The sequence below is a fragment of the Bactrocera tryoni genome, chromosome 4, assembly GCF_016617805.1.
Source record: "Bactrocera tryoni isolate S06 chromosome 4, CSIRO_BtryS06_freeze2, whole genome shotgun sequence".
Classification (NCBI taxonomy): Eukaryota; Metazoa; Arthropoda; class Insecta; order Diptera; family Tephritidae; genus Bactrocera; species Bactrocera tryoni.
The window spans coordinates 24415063-24438274 of record NC_052502.1 but is presented as its reverse complement, the minus strand read 5'-3'; the positions used below and the strand labels follow the sequence as shown (position 1 = coordinate 24438274).

General features: G+C 34.8%; 1 protein-coding gene across 4 annotated transcripts in view; it reads left to right on the top strand.

Moving 5' to 3' along the window:
- LOC120775939 (low-density lipoprotein receptor-related protein 2) overlaps positions 1 to 23212 on the top strand; it is a 456014-nt gene that overhangs the window by 392919 nt on the left and 39883 nt on the right. For all 4 annotated transcript variants that reach the window (XM_040106348.1, XM_040106349.1, XM_040106346.1 and 1 more), the window contains exons 3-4: positions 17821 to 17985; positions 20487 to 20618. In XM_040106348.1, the coding sequence (XP_039962282.1) occupies positions 17821 to 17985; positions 20487 to 20618 (297 nt within the window). The remainder of the gene's footprint in view (positions 1 to 17820; positions 17986 to 20486; positions 20619 to 23212) is intronic.

Here is a 23212-nt window from a genome sequence, read left to right as displayed (position 1 = left end):
TTCGCAGCGGCAATTCACGGCCCAACATGTTTGCCACACTTACCCATACAATCACACACAGATGTAGCTGGCACAGCGCCCCACACGGTTAACTCGGCGCTCGCCTTAATGTGCGGCAAAGAAAGTGGCAACAAAAGCAAAATCTGAAACAAAACGCTTACACACTTTCTACGTGCATAAGTATAAGTGTGTGTGTGTTTGTGTTGCGGTTGACTGTGTTATCCGTGCCTGCAGCAGCCGCAACCAGCCGTCAGCCAGCACTTAGTAGGCACTTCATTCATTGCGCGGCATAAATCTATCCCTTGGGTCACATAATAACCTCTTTAAAACGGCCAGTGTTGCCACCACGCTAATGCTGTGCGTAATTTTACTATTTCGCTTTTATATTCTTTTCTTTTTTATTCTGCTCTGTCACTCTCACTCTCTTATTCGCTCTGCTGTTTTCATCGCTGTGCCACGGACGGATGTAATTATTTTTATCAGCGCTTGTGTGAGTGTGAGTGTGTGTGTGAGTTAATCTCAACTCGTTTTTGCCATCATAAAATGTGTCAACTGGTGTTGGATGTGCAAAAAGCAGCATTTTTACATATATAATTGTATATAGATTGTACAATAGCACATAAGCACAATTGTGTGTGATTCCAACTTTTAATAAGCGCTTATTAGCTGTCTACCTCTTTGAGGCGATTGTTCGGAAAAATTATGTGGGTTACATTAATAAGTGTAGTATAACTATGGATATGGTTTAGTCGTTAATTTTAGACAAAAACGTTTCATTTATGTATTATTATGTAGATTTGCACCTCTAAGCAAATCACTTAAGATCTAATAGAGTTCTGGCAACCCTTCTTCAGCACCTGAAAGTATTCCTACATTGAGCTCTGAGCTCTTTCATTATAACGAGGTGGTTATATTAGGTTGGAAAATATCTCCCTTCCGCCTTTTTGTCTTTTGAATTTCGTGGCTGTATATAAAGCGCTACAGAGCTCGTAACTGGCAATACTATACATGAAAGGTTTTGACATAACCTACATGCAAATTTTCAACAAAAATTTTTAAGAAATTAAATAATAACTCAAAACTTTTTGATCAATACCGAACGAAACCAATTCTTAAGCCCCACACGAATATTCTTAATAACATATTACAATTATTAGGCCCACGATTATAGAAATGTAAGCTTGTTTCAATCAATAATCACAATGATCCAGAGATGATTATATCATATGAGAATGTTTACAAAAGTCGGTTTTTTTGGAGTCCAGTTTTTTTGAGATGACCCACTTGTACTTCTTGCAAGCGAAGAAGCGATCCCTAAGAGCTAATTCACTTATGTATTTTACTAAAATAATTAAGGCTTATCTGAACAAATCCAGGACCTTGCTGGACGCGATGGATGTGATATGATCCCTGTCCACGTAAATTTATCCAGGAATCTAAAATCAGATGTTCTAGAGTTAGCGACTACAAGACTACATTTAAAATTGTTTCTTGAGGCTGCACTGCACTGTATGGAGCGCGACAAGGAAACGGAATTTGCCTCGTGGAGTTTAATCATATCTTTAGACCATGCTAGCTTGTAATTTCCCAATAGTAACTTGGGTAGCGCATTCCTGTTGCCTGCTGCCAGTGCCATTCTAACCCTACTCTCTCCTCCGTGCGGAGCATCTCCTTTATGCTGTCCATCATCCTTGAAGCCGCTGCAGTGCGGGCTAATGCGTCGGTCAGCTCATTGTGGCCTACCTCTTTATGCCTCGCGGCACCCAGATCAGGTATACACGGTTACAAACTGATAGGCGTTTGAGCCTTCCTATACATCCTCCACTAAAAGCAATTTGACTTCATAAGCTGAGATCGCTTTTAGTGCCGCTTGACTATGGCTGAGTATAGCGTAATACTGGCTGCGATAGTTGCGTTGGAGATTAATTTCTGCACACTAACTTATAGCAAAGACTTCTGCTTGAAAGATGTTCGGAAAACATCCCAATGATAAGGATAATTTGGAATTCGATCCCACAATGCTTGCTTCAATGCCTTCCGGTATTTTCGAGCCATCAGTGTACCACTGGATAGTGTGGCCCCTCGCGGAATCACTCATTTCCGCCTTACTACCAAGAATAACTTTAAACTTTTTTGTGCAGTTTATCCTCTTCGTAACGTCTTCTATTGAAAATAGGGCGAGTAGTGTATCTTCCTCTAAGAACTTCATTTGTTGAGACGAAACCCCTCTGCTGTCGTGGGCAGCATGGTAGATTCGCTGCCTATTGACCATAGAAACCGCAGTGTGATTTCCAGCATGACTTCAAGTGTTGCGATTGGGCAAATACGCATTGCCCACGAAGCGCAGATGCAGCCGAGTTTTTGCAGCTTCGATAATTTAAGACCTACCGAAGACTGCGTTGCCTTCGATGTCCAAGCAACCGCTTCATAAGCGACAATAGGCCTTACGATCATGGTATACAGCTACCAGATTATACCTGGCTTGTAGCCCCAGTATCTACCCGCTAGACGTCTGCGTATCATGAGTGCCTTATTGGCTCCGGACAGTGTTAATGCCACATGTGTATTACTCCGTAAAGTTGAGTCTTATGTCTTCTTTAGACACCTCCAACTCCCTGCTACCAAGTGTTAGTGACCTCAAGCTCGGAAGAGATCTTTACTTTGTGAAAGGGACGACGGTTGTTTTTGAAGGGTTGATGTTTAATCCTACTATATTACACCAGCCCATTTTAATTACGTCCCAGAGTGTATTCTCAAACTTACCTTTTGCCATTATGACAATAACATAGGCGTGTACTTGGCATCGAAGCCCATTGTTTTTGAGCAACTCATCTTCTACTAGGCTCCACTTGACTAGCTTGCGAATATAGCATCGTTATTTTTGTGGTCAATGAGGAGTAATAATCGCCATCATGGAGTCATTTGAACGATACGGTATCGTCCAATGGTAATGGTGGAAATATGACCAGTGTTTACGCGTGTCCTCCCAAACTTTTCTAGCTCGGTGCCTGTTAAAAATTATTTGAGGTAGCATAAGAAGGCAAAAGTATCAATAATAAGATTTCTAAGAACAATTAGCAAAGGAAGTATTACTGACTTAGAACGTTATTGGCGTTACGTAACAAATACTCCTACTAGTATAACTAGGCGGAATACCTCAGGACTGCTTTCTAAATAATAATGTAGTTCATATCGAATAGAATTTAGGAGATCTTAAAATGTTTTCAGCATCAAAAAAATATATGAGACTAAGAAAGAGAAATTGATACCACCAGCTTTGATCATTTACTGAAATTATTATCACACCCTGTTGTACACACACATATACATTCATATCTATACTTATATTTTTTCACATAATTCATTTTTCACTTCAGTAACCACATTTGCTTTACATTTACACTTTAGACAGCATACGCTGTATATGTATCAATGTACATATGTATGTGTGTGCATTTAACATTTATCTCCATTGTCCTTAGTGTCAATACTTATATGTACATATGCACACATAAATATGCCAGTGACTGTAAAAACACTATCGGGAAATATGACAAATAAATCCCTTTTCCAACTGCAGACCGAACTACAAATCAACTGTGCACCCCAGAGGCATATATGAGTTTCCATAGTCAGTGGTAACTATGAACCAGAGCAGACACATACACCACCAGATGCACACAGAGACACCCACACTTTCAACCGCGCACATACATACAGCTGCACAAATACAAAGCCGAGTTTATCGCCGTTAATTGTCTTTTTGCAAACGTTTTCTTTGGCAACTCTTACACATTGCATAATTTAGTTGGCGCTGCTGCTGCTGCTGCGCTCTGTTGCCGTTGCGACCGCTGCTCTGCGGTTTGGCGCATAATTAGCCTGGCAACGAGCGTCGCGCATGCAAATGGCGCTAAATGGTTGGCCGTGCGCCCGGATTGGCTTTGACAAGCCGAACGTGTCTGATTGGAGATGAGAAGTGTGCCAGCGGCACAAATACAAAGGCACGCGTTATTAAATGCGTGTGTGCGTACGTTTGTTGCGTACTTGCAGGCGCCAATTGCATTGTGAATGTGCACACATTGTCATTTCATTATTGCTCTGCAACACACAATGGAGTAATTTCACAAATTATTAATTAATTAATAAAGTATGTAATTAATTGGTTGGCACAGATGAGTATTGGCGCACAATGACACATGTAAATACATATGTGCTTATATATGTATGTAGGTTGGCAAGCAAATGCATAGATCTGTATGTGTACATTAGGGGGGGCGTTTTTTTTTGTTTTTGCACATGACCCCTGAAGTTTCTGTTTTTGCTCAATAAAAAATCATGCAAAATTAATAACCTATTTATCCAATTTAAATAAGTTACTTTTCACAAGAATATAATATGGGATTTTTTTAACTTTTGCTTTAAGGAAATAATTTAACAACTTTTGAAATGAAACAAAAAGTTCAGATCTACATAAAAGGTCTTAATAATTTTGTTCAAAAAACCACTCCTTTTAAAGTTTTACGTAGTTTATATTATATGCCTTTCAACACCTGAACATTCATACGGTACACCATGCCGTATGAGCTACATAGAATTTACAGTACACCATGTCGTATGAGCAACATTGAATTTATAAGGCACTTGTATGAACATTTTGCACATTTGATGAATAATATTAACTGCGTATAACTTTTAAAGAGCTGGTTTTAGAAAAAAATCTTTACATTTTTTTTTTTTGGAGAGTGGAAAGAATTGTATTAGAATACCTTCCTTTCAAATTTTCTTTGCAGAAACAAAAAATTATTGCAAAGGGTCAAAAAATTCCATGTTAAATTCATGGGGAAGGTAAACTGACTTAGCACGATTTAAATTATAAATAAAAACCTGTTAACTTCGGAGAAGTTAGCATACTCTCCGCAAATAAAGAAGTTTCCAAACAAGAATTTAATTTTCATCGTTCAGGTTGTATGATAGCTATGTGATATAATGGTGCGATCTTGAAAATATGTTCGTAGATTATAGTGATGCTTTTGAAAAAAATTTGTGTAAAATTTCCTGCAAATCGCTTATCAACTAAAAAAGTTTTTCATACAAGAACTTGATTTTGATCTTTCAGTTTGTATGACAGCTATATACTATAGTATTCTGATTTGAAAAATTTCTTCAGATTTTGTAGAATTGCTTTAGAAAACAACGTATGCCGTATTTTATGAAAATAACTCAACAAATAAAAAAGTTTTTCATACAAGAATTTGATTTTGATCGTTCAGCTTGTATGACAGCTATATGCTATAGTGTTCCGATCTAAACAAATCGTCTTCAGATATTTTAGCGCTGCTTTAGAATATAATCCATGCTAAATCTTGTGAAGATATCTTGTCAAATGAAAATGTTTTCTATAAAAGAACTTGATTTTTATCACCGATTTGTATGACAGCTATATATTTTAGTGGTCAAATCTGGAAAATTTCTTCAGATATTTTAGCGGCGCCTTATAAAATAACTCATGTCGAAACTCAAGAAGAAATCTTGTCAATTACAATTTTTCTTTATACAGCAACTTAATTTTGTTCGTTCAGTTTGTACGGCAGCTATATGCTATAGTAATCCGATATCGGTGGTTCCAACAAATAAAAAGCTTCTGGTAGAGAAAAGAACTTGTGCCAAATTTCAGAGCGATATCTCAAAAACTGAGTGACTAATTCGCGCATAAACAGACAGATTCCGAAATGTTCTGATGGACCTGGCTTAATGCACTCAGCTCGTCATGCTGATCAATTATATGTCATATTTTATAAGTCATCGACGTTTCCGTCGGGGTGTTATAAACTTCTTGCCAAACTTAATATACCTGCTTCAGGGCATAATAAAGCGTTTCTTTACTTCAAATAATTTTGTTTTCGGAAAATACCTGCAACTTCAAGAATCGTCAGTTAAAAAAATATCAATTTGGTAAATAACGAACACCCTAGTAATATATATAATAATATTTTCTCTTATCAGAGTGCAGAAATACACGAATACTCAGCCCTTGGGTATATTTTATACGCACTTTTTTTCCACAAATGTTGGTTGCCCCTCCCTCTCTTTCCCAGTCTCGCTCTTTTTTCGCTTAATTGGCAGTGTCAAACTAATAAATTTTCGTTTAATCAAATTGGCCATCAACCCAGAAAGGCTTGTCGTAAGCGTTTAATATTAATATGACCACATTAAAATCAATGCTGGTATACACACGCACATACACATGTACATATAAGTATCAGTGTAGGTGTAAACATTATCGTAACAATTAAAGTATTTTTGGCTTGTATTTGCACTTTGACCGTTATATTTACATAAATACTCACATACTTCTGCGGCTTTAAAGCCTATAGCAGCGCCACCTGCGCCCCTGTGCCGCATAACCCCTCGTGTTGCACGCGAATTGTCATAATTTATTTACTTTGATGGCATTAATAATTCGCGCTTCGCTGTGATTTAATAATTTATGGCGCTCACAAATATTTACAATGTTTATTTTTGCACATGTGTGTGTGTGTAATTATTTGCTTGCACATAATTTCACACACTCGCACTCATAAAGTGTGACATAAATTTTAGTGCATTTTTATGCTCGTTAAATATATATGCTCATATAACGGCACTCCCACAGCCTCATGTATTTGCACATTGACATTCCTCAAAGCAAATATTTATGCGCGTGCAGTCTATTAATTTCCAGTAATCCCATTTATTTAGACAGCGTGTTTATTTTGCCACAAGCCTTCTCATTTGTGCAGCTTAATTTTTAATATCTTTAATGTTGTCGCTTTAATGTTCGATTAATTGGAAATAAATTGCAAACACAAACGAATTGAAGATTTGCCATAAGCTTTAAGACCACAATATTGCCAATCAATTACAGTTATTTACCTGCCAGGCTTTAGTTGCTGACATTTATTATTATTTATCTACTATTTAAGCAGTTGATTTAGTAGCAGGCCCGACACTGGTGTTTGTCATCAAAAATATTCGCAATTAAATATTTCTATGAATTTCTAATCACTTTCTATTGCGCTAAATTACCAGCAGAGCTGCATAATAAATATTAATGTCATGTCCAGGCCAAAACTTAATCATCTAATTAATCGCTAATAATGGGATTAATTTAATACAATGGGTTACTTCAACTAGAATGTCAGAAAAAAATTGTTTTTTGCTAATTTTTTTGGATAGTCGATATATGTATTTAATTAATAAATTAAAGAGAATGTGCATAAACCGAATTTTATATACTTTAATAATCGGCGATTTAGTTTCATTCTAATTTCGGATTAACTTGATCCTGTAGTAGATTTCCAGTAGGATCTCCGGAAAAATACTTCTGACGGTAAGGTTTTTCTGTTCAAATTAATGTCAGCAGTCATACCTTCGCCGAACAAGGAGATATAGCCGAATCTGACATTAGCCGCCTCAACAAATTTGTGATCGCCTCAAGACGCTTCGTCGATTCATAATGGTCATCAATATGATAAGAGTTCTAAACGGGCCGATCTATCATTTAACCTAACCTAACCTAATCTGAAACTTAATAACCACAAACTGTAATACTACTACAAATGAATACAAGGACTGATCGCAGAAGTAGTTCAAATTTAGAATTTTGACAAAATGACAGTTGACAATAAGTCAATGTTTATGAAAAAATTACACTTAACTTAATATAACTTAACTCAATATTTAACTTAACTTAACTCAGTGCTTAACTTAACTTAGCTTAACTTAACTTAACTTAACTTAACTTAACTTAACTTAACTTAACTTAACTTAACTTAACTTAACTTAACTTAACTTAACTTAACTTAACTTAACTTAACTTAGCTTAGCTTAACTTAACTTAGCTTAAAACCCGAAATTGTTAGCAAAAATTTTATATCTTCCATCATTATGTGACAAATATGTATAACTAGGAACGTCGTGTGAAAATCAATCGTTCTGTTCACTGTTGAGAAGAACTGTTTCTGAACGTTGCGGAAAACAGTGCTTCGAGAAAAACGAGCATAAAATTTAGAGGCAACTACCCGAAGATGTAAAATTCTTACAAATACACTCATATTTCCGAAACTATTTGCTGGCAGGACTTCAAATTTAATCTATGTACTATCGATATAGTAAAGAATTTTCTTAATTGCGAAAGTGGACATAACCTCTCAATTCTCTTAAAAACTCTTTTCTGGTTTTTTTTTTAGAAGAGAGCCACTCAAAACCTCACTAAACAGATCGGAACCAAATCTATGTACTTACATATATAACACCTCTATATTGAATATTTATCTAACCTAGCAAATTCTTTAGTGTGCAGAAAACTGGTATCACGATGCACTTTCACGGTTTTGCCAGGTTTTAGGTACCGCAATGGGAACAAAACTCAGGCATCTGTGCAAGACGTTGACGGACCCGAATTGTTTAATAGCACTTCCAACGCCACGTTTCGGGCTTGTACCCGCCTCCTTTAGGATCTGGGAATTTTCCGTTCGGGGTCCGCTGGTGTTCTGGACGAACGCCAATGATAATAATGCTCCGGCCCACATTAGCATTATTATCTTTATTTTCGGCCTTAACCCTGACAACTTAGTCTCTTCAACTGTTCTTTGTATTTTTGGCACCACCGTTAGTGGCTCAAAATTATTGTTGAACAAAAAATAAGTCTTTCACACTATCAATGGTTACCTAGAGCTCCTTTGTAAGCTCTTTGTTGGTTGATGGTTGCAGATATACCCTCCTAAGCAGGTACGCATCGCCTCTGAGGATAAACCATATACATATAACTTAAGAAAATGATTAAGTTAAGTTACCATAACTTCACTTAACTTAACTGAACTTCACTTCACTTAGCTTCGTCCTTTACGTAATACTGATATTAAAATTAAAGAATAATTTAAGCGAACTGCTTCCTTATCACAGCTAACGCAATCCCGCTGCATACCATGCAAAAAAAAACGAGAAAACAATATTTTTCTTATCCAATGACGCCCTTTATCGCATATGGCTCCTTTATATTCATATTGGCTCGTTGCCGGAAAAATTTACATAAATGCAATAAAATTGAAAGTATAACGGCAGAGCATTATTTGGATTCCTTGGCTCGCTAAGCGGCAGGCAAGTGTTTTTTCTGCGATATGCCAGCGGCCAAAAGCGTTTATCAGTTGAAGAAATTCTCACAATTCCCTGCAAATGGAAAGTAGAAAGCGGAGACTTTAAAGCGCACGCCGCACAGGAAAGCAATGAAATAAAAGTTATAATGGAATTTATTCATCAGAGAAGAAAGAAAGATTAAGACGAAAGCGAAAAAGTTAATAAGCAACATGAAGGATGAAATCAAAAGGCGATACCTTATATTTGTGAATCCGTGAAGGTGAAAGAGAATTCCACAAATGGCAGCATTACTCAAAAAGCTGCAAACAATATCAGCTGCCGTGGGGTCTGTGGGACGAAAGATATATTTGCCGTAGTCTCTATTCTATTTGCGGTGGCTCCAGGAGATGGTCTTGCGTTGCATGCAACCTGAACGCCTTTCGATTTACTGCACACCAAAGCTTCATATTGAACCGCATCATAACAGAAACTGGTCAGCTGACGTCGCCACAGAGTCTTTGGCATCAGCAGACAATATGCACAAAAATGCAATAAACGTTTTTGGTCAATGCATTGTCCGTGAATGTGCAGTGGCATGAAAGCCCAACATTTCAAACGGAATATAGCATCCGACCGGCGTGCCATACAAAGTGCCACTGCAATGCAACTGATAAGCGGCTGGTAGAGCAGTTATGACAAGCTCGATGAAAATCGGCTTTTGTGGGGGAAGGCATATGTATGGTGCCCGATGCAGGGCGTTCATATTATTGATATTGGGGGAGTAAGGGCTTTAAAAACTATGAGTGATGCATAAAATGAATTTTCGCCTTTCATTATTGTATCCTCCTTATGCTTGCCAACAAAGGAGGGGAGCTTTTGACAAAAGCGTGGCAGATGCGAGAATTCACTGTGCGAATCCACAAATAATTGCTTTTCAAAAAGATAGTTACAAGCGCTGGCACACAATTCATTCATTGGTTTAAAATGCAAAGATCGAAGAGTATACCAAAAAAAGGATTCCGAAAAATGAATGCTTAAAAGATTTACTCATATAAAGTTTAGTGAAAAGTAATCCCTTCTTTTCGTAATGGATGCATTTATTCATTTATATCTTTCGTTATATATGTGTGCGATTAGTTACACTACATGGCGTTAGAATGACAAATTTTGGCACTAAAAAGCAGTCAATTTGAGATTTGAAGATTCATGAATCAAATTTCCAACTACAGACAGCCGCTCAATCGCAGCAATATCGAATATACTTCTATATCGATTCCAAAGTTGGTGACGAAAAGTGGCGCTTATGTCGCATAAACCAGATGAGAATTGGCTATGAAGTCGAATGAAATGTGTACTCTGAGTGTAGGAGCTGTCAGTTATTGTAAACAGTGAACATATTTCGGTGTAATTACATAAAAATACATATAAATGTCTAAATTGTTTACAATATCTTCATGACAAATAATTCTCATAAAATACTTTAAATATATTTCCGATCCCTTAAAGCGCGTAGCAAACACTTTCTTTAACCAATGACCTAGTTAAGAGAATTGCCTTCATTGTTGTCCTCAAGCTATGATATTTTATCTCGCAACATACCCACACAATCATGCACACATATGTATGAATAAGCACACACACTTTTATTTAAGATCACCGTTATCCTTTTCCAAGTAAACAGTTTAAAGTTGTGTACTTCCGCCATTGATGGGGTGTGGCACAAGCACATAAATACCCACGCACATGGCAAACAAGTGGCAGCAACAGCAACAATAGTCTATTGGCTAGTATATAGAGTCAATGCACACATGCTCACACTTACCAGTCCGTATGAGCTCTAACACTTAACATCTATTTTATTTTTTACTTCATTCTCTTCTTCGTTTCCGTTGTTCGTGCGTTGAAATGCATTTTTGCGCACTCATTCACATGAGTTTATTTCTGTTCGCATTCGAGCGCACTTTAGTTTTTATGCTCTCAAGTATTTAGTGTGTTTTTGTTGTTGTTATTTAATGCTACAAGCTTTTTTAACTCTTCTTTGTTGTTACTTGCATTTATTGTTTGTTCGCTCTCATGTGACATGTGGCTATGATACTGAAGCTGCCACGCTGACACCCACTTATCGAATTCAGGTATAAATCGTAGTTGCCATATCGTACCGGTACCGTGTGGAAAAAAGTAGTTTCGAGAAAAATGCGTATAAAAAATTCGATACGGCCGAACCGGACTAGGTACTGCGTCACTAAAGTAACTGTAGCTCTTAAAATAATTTTAATTTTTCTAAATCCTTTGGAGGATATGTTCTTAAGGGTCTAAACTTTAAATATATAAAAAAATCGAAGTTTTCAAAATTCTAGAGTAGAATACCCCCTTAACATACCCTCAGAGGAAATAATCTAGAGGCGTTAAATCGCCTGATCTTGACGACCATCTGACTGGTACAGATGTTTCTAGAAGCAAATGAATTTTAAACGCAAGTTGACCATACCCCAAAGACATAAGTGCGATATTTTATAAAAATTTGACAATAGCGTCCTCTGACGAATGTAAAATTATCCGAAAGTCTCTCACAAATATAAAATAGCAAGTAATTCAAGATTTATACTACCCAAAAGTGATACACTTCCTATAATAAGTGGCCTGTTTGGGAAAATAACTGAGCGCCATCTGTCATGTGGTAAATTTCACAGAAAAGTCTTCATAAATGTGAACTTCCAAACTTGGGTATGATCTATTATGCAATTATATAAAATGTGATTAAAATATACGGAAACTAAACAAAAAAACGACAAATAACGTCTGATCAAATTTGACCCGGACTAACAAAAAACCCAAATTTTCGCATATTTCAATACAAAACAAAAAAGAGTCAAATAATATATGATCAAAATTGACCCGTACTGACAAAAAACCTAAATTTTCGCATATTTCAATACAAAACAAAAAAGTCAAATAACATATGATCAAATTTGACCCGGACTAACAAAAAACCCAAATTTTTCCAACGAAAAAATAGTCAATATCTGATCAAATTTGACCCGGACTGACAAAAATTTTTCCCGTATTTCAATACAGGACCAGAACCAACAAAAAACCTAAATTTTCGCGCATATCAATACAAAACAAAAAAATGTCAAATAACATCTGATCAAATTTGACCCGGACTGACAAAAATATATTTCAATACAAATCTTTACATAATACTGGCCTAGTCTCCTTTTATGTTAATAAAAGCAAGCCAAAGTCTAATCCACTTTTGGATGGTATAGAGAAACAATTTCAAATCTGAAAAATCTCATCAGTGGGTACCATTTGTTCGAGATAGAAAATATATGTATATAAATTAGCCTGGACTACTACAGAGAAAATATAGGTTAGGAACATAAGCTAAATTATTTGACATCAGTCCAATATGTAAGTTCAAGATTGATCAATTTTGGAGAAAAAAAAAAACATGGTCCATGAAGTGAGATGAAGAGAAATCCATTTTGGAGAAAATGGAGAAAATATGTTACTTCAAAAGCCATATAAATTTAAAGGAACTCTAATTTGGGTTACTTTGGAACAATTATAGCAAAACTCAAAAAATTCTAATGTAATTATAATAATTTCAATCTCGAAACACTTAAACTAAACTCTACAGTACAATAGAAACTTAATAATTTTAAAATTTTTTTCATAAATTCAAGAATTATTAAAACACTATAATAACACTAAGATTCTTCAAAAAACTACATTGAAATATATATTTCCACAAATATTTCTATGGCTTGTGCGTTCAAGTAATTAACACCCAAAGTCAATATGGGAATACTAGTAATTAAATCGTCTGCTTACATTGGTTAACCCTGTTGGGCTAACTGCGTGAGAGCGCTGCTACTTTGTTGCCACCAGTTGACATTTCTTCTCGCACAACAGTGGAATAGTGCGACCACATTTCATTCTAACTATGGCAAATATTTGCACGCCAAGCATTGTGTTTCCCCCACTGAGTACCTATGTTGACAAGTATGACCGGCGGAATAAGAACCATCCACTTTTCGCAGAACCGTGTGGACACACGTACTCCTAGAAATATGGCATTCGTGCTAGTCTGATGTCAAGAGTAACTCGCTGAGCAACAGCGCAAATTAATTATTATATCCTTGAGGGTCTTTCTGCAACTCACAGTGCAAATGGCGCGTGCCAACACACACACACGCGCAACTTCGTTTAGCAAACAAAAACAACAAGTGTGGATTTATACTGGTATGAGATATGTAGTGTGTACTCATAAGTACCATATACGTTTGCAGCAATGGATTGATTGAATAAGTTGTGTGCGGCAAACAGCATTAGTCACATTTATTTGCTGCAAGCAAATGCGATTGTATGCGTGCTAAGGGCCAATTTGCCACAATTTATTGTTATTATGATTGACTGCTCGCCTTTATATTCTCCGTTTGTTGACTCAATATATGTACATCCTGTTGTCCTTTATTAGTCATATAAATGCGAATATATACATTATTATTTTGTTTTTTTGATACAATATAATTATGGTGTGAATTTTATTTGATATGAATCATAAATTTTGTAAAAACCACGGGGTATGGAATTTTGAAAGCAAATATGCCACTACTTCCATTACCAGTGTGAAGCTTCGCAAAAGGCTCGGGATTAAGCTTTCATATTTAACGAAACTTTATTAAAAATATTCAAATGAACAAATTTGATCCGGACAGAAATACTCTCCCTCAACTAAACTAAAAATTACTTGCATTTAGAATTCTTCTCACTTAGTCGATCATTTCCCTTTGAGTTTTAGAATAAAAGCGATATAAAACTAGCTTTTTTTAAATTTTTTTTTTGTTTAATCAAGATAACTTCAGTTCAGAGTAGAAAGACTAAGGAGAGATAGAAATACTTAGTAAAGCTACTTTTTCAAAAAATAAGTTCTCTAAGTAGAGTATAAAGTTCAAATTCAACATTTAACTTTTCTATATCCATCGATCGAAACGATATATTTAAGTGTTGTTCGGGTTAACTCAATCAATTCAGGACGAGAAAAAGACGTCCGAAAAATTTCAATCCATATATCAAAAACTATACTAGTTGGACATACAGAGATACAGACAGACGATTTGGCCAGTTACATGTTTATACAGATATGTTCTAAAATGTCTCCGCCGTTCCTTCGGGGTATTTCAAATTTCGTGGTAAACTTAATATACCGTTTCGGGTACCGATAAAAAAATATCCGTAAATAATCTACATACAATCAATTTCTATCGCTCCATAAATAAGCTACTTGGTGGCATCTACTCTTATGGGGCAGAGCTGTAGATATCAACGAACTTCCTTAGCAATCCTTTCTAAGACAGGGCTTGTCTTCTCTTGCTTTTACGAGTTGGTGAGGCTTTAAACTTATTTAGGCCTGGAAATTGCTGTCTTTTGGCGACCACTTGACTGGGATATTTTCTCGAAATTAATGCGCCGCCAAACTATGCAGGCCATTTGTCCATGTTTATAAAATTAATAAAGACCGTCCGCTTCGAAAGAAAAATGGACCGGTGTTGCCGCCATACCATAATCCGCACCAAATAGCATATTTTTGGAAATGCAACTGCGTTTTCTGAACCACATGACCGCAATAACGACAAATTTTTTTGTTGACGAAGCCATTAAGCCAATAATTGACCTCATCTGAAAAGATCATTTTTCGGATTTTGCGTAGAACTTGAACTTGCGTAATCTTGGACAATTTCTAAGCGCTGTGCCAAAGTGAAAGGTGAGATAATTAAAGGGCAAAACTTATTGCACAGTTTGGCAAAATTTAACGCAAATCCGTAAACAAGCATGGCCGCCATGAGCTGTCAATTCACGTCATACCTACTGGAAGACGCTGCATATTGATATTTTTGCACATTTCTTACAGTGTCTTTATCTCAAACAAAATGTAATGCAAGAGCAACAAAACCGATAAGCCTACGTATATTTCATTACACGAAACACGTTAATAAAACATGAACAAGTAGCGAATCGAACACACTATACCAGATATTCAAAAATACTGGCAGCACATGTGGGACAACTCAATTTCTAACGGGTTTACATGAGTATCCTCGGGTAAAAAATACCCTTTTTTCAACAATTTTTTTCTCATATAAAAATTTAAGTACTTTATTTGAATTTTTATTGTGACAAACATACACTACTAACAAAGAAATTCGGAAATTTTTGGAAAAAAATATTTTAAACTCAACAACTGCGACGCCATTTTTGTTGAGCTTTCGAAAAAAAGATGCGCAGGATATTCTAAAGTGAATAAATACGTTTTTTAGTTAAAATCTTAACTTAAAACTTGGACGAAGGAAAAAAACTGAAAAGTGGATTTTTGGAAATTAAATTTTTTTTCAAATTGTTGTAATCGAAAAAACCTTCCTCCAAGTCCTTGTGAATTGTATCTCAAAAGCCTGTGTAAAATTTCATGAAAATCGGTTGAGTAGATCTCGCAAAATCTTGCCAACCGACTTCAAAAACATAGTTTCGAGAAAAACGCGCTTAAAAACGTCGCACTTAGCTTAGCTAGCCTCGAGCGCACAAGTTCTCCATGCCGTATCTCCGAAACTGTTACCCGGATCAACTTGAAAATTCAGAACAATATTCTAAAGGAATGTACAATTTAATATAACAATAAAAATTCGATTTTTTGGAAACCATAAACCCATGTAATCCCATAAATTGTCTATTTTTTATTATGGAATCTCCAGAAATACAACTTTTATCGAAAAAGCAAAATGCAAAAACATTTCTAAAGGTTTTCTCTCAGATAAATTGAGCCAAGAAATTGAGCGTTGCCAAAGAGACATGATTATATTTCTTATAAATTGTCCAGCTTTTCTTAAAGTCCTCCACTATACGGTAACTTATAGTAATTTTGTATTTTCATCACTTACAACGAACGATTTCGTGATGTAAAAATTTTCGCACCTTCTCATCATATCACTTTTAACGCCATCAACCATTTCATTTCCCGTTATTCATAAAAATTGTTTAAAGTCAAGTAGCGGAGCCCAGGTTGCACCGTTAAAAAGCATTGCCAGCATGAAATTGCCAGCTTTGCTGTAGCAGAAGATTAGCACAAGAAAGTCAACAATTTTTATGCGCTCAGTCGAAAGTGAGAAAGTGTTCAGAAAACGAACAAACAATAACAATGGAATGCTGGCAACATAAGCAATAACAATTTAAGCTAAACTGATTGTAATGGTGAGGGAAAATGTGAGCAAAAATGAAACCGGCAGATACGTAGAAGCCTTGGCCTTTCGCATGGTCTATGCGCCCTTTAAAGTGTGTGAGAAGGGTTAGTTAGACATGTAGGGAAGGGTTTAGATACCCAACAAGCGCTGGACGCAGCTTAAATTTGAAGACTAAAGCGCCAGAGCGCAAGCTTTTACACTATTTCTATCTTCTTATTTGCATTTCTTTGTTGACTACTTGTTATTGTTTTGGTATTTCTTTATTACAGCCCTTTGCTCCCATTTCAACTTCCTTTGCAGCATGCTACCATGTAATCATAAAACATACGAGCGCACTTTTGCACACACACACACACAAGTATTTATGTGCATGAATACCGTTACTAAGTGCGTATATGCGTAGATATATATATTTATTTATACATAACTGTATATTTTGTTACCATTCCGCCTTTATATTTGCGCTCTGCTGCAGCAGAAAAACTGAAAATGCTTTTAACAGCAACACAAGACAACAACAACAGCGATGCCAAGAGCTTTTGCGCAGCATCAAACAGCAACAACAATGCGTAACGCAATGCGATATCAAGTCCGCACAGTGAAAGAATTTTTTAAATATTTTCCTTTTGAAGCAAGTAAAGTCATAGTTATTGTCCTGTTGTTTATGCTGACTCGTCCTTGGAAGGTCGCCGACACAGCAGCCAAGCAGGGCATTACTGTGGTGCCCAATACATACATACACACATACATGCAAGCAGTTATAGGGAAATGCATTGTGACAAATAGTTGTGCTAAATGGGTGCTAGCTGGAGATACAGAGGCAGAGGGTTTGTGAAAGAGTGGCTTCGCAGCGCGCCATAAATGGGGTCATACTCGTCATATCTGGAAGCGCATAAATGTTGCAGTGAATTTATAGCTGCGTAAATAAGCGTTGAATGGACACAAAGGAGCGACTATAAAGTGAATGTCTTAACAAATATTTGGAACAACAAAGCCGTACTGCTTGACACAACCCGAAAGCAGAAAGCGCAAAAATGGTCAAGGGTGTGCGCGCTGCAATTGGAATGCGAGAGGTATCGGGATTATATTTCTTATTTGATTTGCTTTGTTGTTGGCTTGACATGTGAAGAATTTCCGAAAGTTTTCATGATTGCGATGTCGTTATCGGAACTCGAAAATTCACTAAGAGAAAAGTCTATTAATTGACAATATTAATCACAATTTATTTTTTCAGCGCTATTTTTAAAAATTTAAATATAAACCTTTATAATTTTTGTTAAATTAATTTTTTTTAATATTTCTGAAAATCTTGACAAGTTTCTTCTATTATTTTTTTTTCTAAAAATGTTTCTGAAAATCTTTACAACTTTTTTTTAAATTTTTTCATGTTCAATCTTTGTAAATCTACCACATCACCATAAAATTATTTACTTTAAACAAATTTTTTTATTTTTTTCTCCACTTGCAGTGAGTTTCGGTGCCCGCGACGGCAGCAGCGGGTCCGTCTCAGCATTCAATGTGCCATGCCCCAGAGGATTTTTTCGCTGCAACGATGGCAAGTGCATAACGTCGTTGTGGGTGTGCAATTATCAAAAGGATTGCGAAGGCGGCGAAGATGAGCAGCAATCGTGTCGTAAGTACTACAACAATAAAAACAAATTGCTACTTTGTGTTTTGGGAATTCTACAACTAAATTTTATTGACTTAAGTTAACTATTAAATTTTTAATGCCGATTTTGCTGCTAAAAATTAAATTTTGGAAAATTATAAATAATTAATGTTTTAGTTCGAAACAATAATTAATTTTTCATTTCAATAAAAATTATATTCTCTAAAAAATTTAATTTTTATTCGTAATCCAAAATTAGCTATAATATTGATTGAATATTTCTTAACTAAAAAACTTTATTAAAAAAAAATATTTTTCAAATCAAAAGATTTAAAGAAAATGATATAAATATTTTCCAAAATTTTTGAATTTATTTCGTAAGCCAAAATCAAATATTATATTGATCAAATATTTCTTTAATTAAAAAATGTTTTAAACACAATATTTTTCAAATCAAAAGATTTTAAGAAAAAATAAAAATATTTTCCAAAATTTTTAAATTTATTTCGTAAGCCAAAATTAAATGTTATACTGATCAAATTTTTTTTAATTAAAAAATTGATGTAAGAGGAATATTTTTCAAATCGAAAGATGAAATGAAAAGGGATAAAAAATATTTTCCAAAAATTTTAAATTCAATTCGTAATCCAAAATCAGATTTAATATTGATTACATATTTTTTGATTAAAAATTTTTTGTAAAAAAATTATTTTTCAAATCAAAAGATGAAATGAAAAAGGACAAAAAAGGAATAATTTTAATTTTCCAATACAAATTTCATTTAATTTTTAATGCATTTTTTTTGCAATTCTCATACATTTTTGTTTCTTATTAAAGCAATTTATTTGGAATATTTACGTTTTCATAAAAGGTTTCAGCCATATTATTTTTTATACTTCTTTTTTAAATTTCAAAATATTATTTTAGGCAAAAATTCGGAGAAATTCTCAAATTAAAAATTGTAATTTTTAAACTCGGCTATAACCGCGTCAGCGGTGTCTGCGCCAATAAAATGAAAGAATATTCAAAACCTAAAACATCAAGTGATTTGCAATAGGTTACAAAAGATTTTTTGTGAAAAAGTAGTAAATAACTAAAATTCGTTTATTTGGCTATAGCAAATGTAATATTATTAAAACTAAATCTGTCTGAGAACTTCTCTTAAGAATGATTCGATTGGTTAGTATTAAATTCCGATGGATTTTCCAAAATGGAAATTGAAGATACCAGCTCGTATACTACTTTGACTTCCCACAAAATACCACAACGTAGTCTTGCCGACGAGCTAAAAAGTTTCAGAGCGTAAAAAATAAATTTAAAAATATTCTGGAATCTAATAATTGAACTACATACATACATATATTCCAGCTTTCGATACAAATTTTGCAGTAAAATTGGACTCAGCACGGGTTGGTATCTCCACACTACACAAATTTTTCTAGCGCTTCAGCTCAAGTTTCAGAACAACATATTATTGAAAGCCATATATAGCAGATGCAGAAACAATTCTGAACAGAATTCATGCGGTTTTGACAAAATGCTCATTGACTTATGCAACGGTCGCTAAGAAACCGATTTTGGGTTTTGTTCAAATCTGGTCACTTTTTCGCGATATCGTCCACGAAAAATTCCTATAGATTAATCTTTGGTGATAGTTTCACTTTTTCGAGATTGCCGATGAGAATTTTTGTATCAAATGTAGCCTTTCCAGCTGACTGCTGACACTTTTCATGTTCTGCATTCAGTTTATCGCTTACAGTCCATTCGAAAGTCTGTCAATTGGAATAAGAAGAAATAGTATATGGCGTTGTTTGATCTATTTTCATATGCTGAGAAAAAAACTGTTTTTGTTCGTCGAGAAAGAACATTAATTCTCATTTGCATACTCAGTCCGAAGTACCACCTCCTGGCAAGAGTTATTCTGCATTGAATTTCGAGGCTTACGTTGTTATTGGTGTTAATGCTGGTTCCAAGATATACAAAATTATCTATACGAGGTCAAAGTATGACTGTCACGCCTGTTTGTTTGATGACAGAAGATATTTCGTCTTGCCCTCGTTCACTACCAGACCAATTTGCTTCGCTTACTTATCCAGTCCGGAGAAAGCAGAACTAATACCGACCTATTTGATTACGTAGAACTAAATCTCATCAGTCAGTTGAGATAGGAAGCTGATAGTTTTCAATTGTCCATTAAAATTAATATTCATAAAAACACTAAAACAAACTTTACAGCAAATTTTATCTAGTTTAGAGCCTCCAGCATCTCGTTTTTGGTTCAAGACTTGGATGCTTTCTAGTCTCTCTGCATACCTCCATAAGTCTTTTTAATATTTTCAATTGAAATAAATTATTTCAATAATTAATATTTCAGTTTAATTTTTCAACATTTATTTAAATTAATTATTTCTTTTTTTTAATATTTAAAAATATTATAATTTAGTTCAGTATTAATAATTCACGTCATCTTTTATTTTTCATCTTCTCTCTCTCCTAATAAATTAATTTAAATTTTCTATTTTCAGCGCCACCTGAGTGTGAGGCGGGCCAAATCAACTGCGGTCAATATGTCTTCAACAAGACCTACTGCATACCGCCGCATTTTCGTTGTGATATGACCGACGATTGCGAGGACAAATCGGACGAGTCGCAGTGCAGTGAGTAGAAGATTTATTAAAACTTAATTTACATACGAAATATTCAGAATTTATGCGTTCACATACATACATACAACAAAGCATAGAATTATGAAATATTTTTCTTTCAGTTCGGTTTGGCAAAAGTCTGACTAAACAAATATGTATATATTTCGAAATTTCAAAAGTCAGCATGCTTTCTTTCCTCAACTTATTGCTGTTTTCATATTATGCAAATAACTGTGCAGGCAAAGCACCACTTCAGCTTAATATTTTATGTATTTTGTTTTTCTTGTTTTCTTTCCGAAATTTTCTTCTATTACTTTACTTTTCGAATTCTTTCGCTGCATATTGTTTACGTGCTTATTTTGTGTTGTTATTGTACTTTTCATTATTTACTCGCTGAATGCTGAATGCGCAAAACAAATGGTTTGCGCCAAACGCTTGTTGTGCCCAGTGTCTGTGTTGGTGTTATTGTTGTGGCATTGCTGTCGCTGCTGCTGCTGATTATTATGCCAAATTTCAACTTTTCCCAATTGCTCAAAACGCACAACGAGCACACAAAAGACGCTGCGACTATTCAGCTTTCCAGCGCTAGGGTGACGTTCCAAGGCAAAACGGTGAAGTTTGGAAATGAAAATTTCTCACAAAGTTGTGAGACGGGACTTAGGGCGCGAGTTTTTCTTTTTTTTTTTTTGACTGCATTCCAAACGAGCACTTCTTGTGAATAAAAACCTCTCACTTTTGGTGTAAAAATCAAGAGCATTTGTGTAGATGTGTTTGTCTGTGGCACAGTTGCATAGAACAATAGCAAGTTGAATGATGTTAGAAAGAAGTTGTGATTTTCTGTTTCGCCTGTTTTGTTTTATAAATTGCATACTTTTCATTTTTAGTCTCTTCGTTTTTCGAAGGAAAACGAAAAGCATTCAATTTTTAATTTATTACTTTGTTTGTTGACGCAAAATAATAAACTCTGAACTGAGCGATCTTAATTAAGTTTTTGTATGGAGAACTTTTTTATTTCAATATATATTTTGTACAGAGCTTAGCAGAAACTATTCTTCAAGATAGCGGTCAAATCGCAGAACAAATTGTTCAGATCGGACTACTATAGCAAATAGCTGTGATACAAATTGACGTATAGAGAGTTTTTGTTTAGAAAACTTTTTTATTTGACACGATATCGTGGCGAAATTTGGCATAGATTATTTTCCAAGCAAATAGTAAAATCTCCGAATAAATTGTTTAAATCGGACCACTATAGTATATAGCTGCCATACAAACTGAACGATCAAATCAAATCTTTGTTTGGAAAACTTTTTTATTTTACAAGATATCTTCACGAAATATGGCATGGTTTATTATCCAAAGCAGTGCTGGAACTTCCTAAGAAACAGTTGAGATCGAACCACTATAGCATATAGCTACCATACAAAGTGTTGTATGAAGGTGAAGTTTTTGTATGAAAATGTTTATATTTGTGAAGGACTTCTAGCAGCGGTTAAGGTTTTTCCTGTTTAATAAAGCTTGTTTACGACCGAATTCATTTCAAGGAAGTACATAATAATTCATAGTAATTGTATTCAAAAAGTTACGTATACGCCTTGTCATGCCCCGTCATGCATGAATTTGATTCAAATCAGCATAAGATTACGTATACGCCACCGCTTCATAAATAAATTTATTCCTCAGGAAAAATTTATTTTTTTGCACAAATACTGACACATTTAAAGAAAAAAGAAAAGTGAATCGCAATATTCTTCAGCAACAAAAAATAAATTGCATAAATCCTCAACCTCGCAGGCAACTGACACAGCTTTATCACCATTTTTACACGTTTTTACGATTAATCAAATTATTTTAATAGCAACACTTTGCATAAATTGTAATGGCAACTCTAAAAACTACTACTCACACTATTTTGCTTGTAACCTAAAAGCGTATAAAATCATTTAAATGCAAAAAAACAAAAATAAAAAGGCATTTCCTTTGAACTCCCCATTTATATTTTCGCATGCTACAATTTTAGCAACGTAAAAGTGCATAATGGTGAAAGCACTTTACTCATTCAAAATTAAATTATTTTCCCACCACATTGCCTCCTGCCACATACAAAGCAAAAATTACGTATACGCCACCGACCAGCCCTGTAATGGCAGCGCCTAATTAGATTACGTATACGCCCTTTGAACTTAATCAATTTAAATGCAGATTTTCGCATTTTGTTTTTTTTTTTTTTTGAACAGACAGATTTCAAAGCTTTTAAAATTTATTAGCTGTAAAAAAGGGTTATCGTAACTACTTTGATTTATCAATTCTGTTGCTGATCATTTTTGTTTGATTTCAAAATTCAAAGAGGTTAAAAGCTGTATAATCCTATCATATTTTTCGCTGTTACGCCAAGTTAAAAGCGCATGTAAATTAATTTTCATGTTTGAGTGACGCGAAAATTAAATATAAAATCGCTTTTCTTCACATCGCTTGCCTCGTTTAGTTTGATTATCACTTGGTTTTTATTACAATATTTCATTATCATTTATTTTGATTTCGTTCCTTGAGCCCTGATATTATTATTTTAATGTCATTTTTTATTAATTTTGAAATAAATTCTTTGG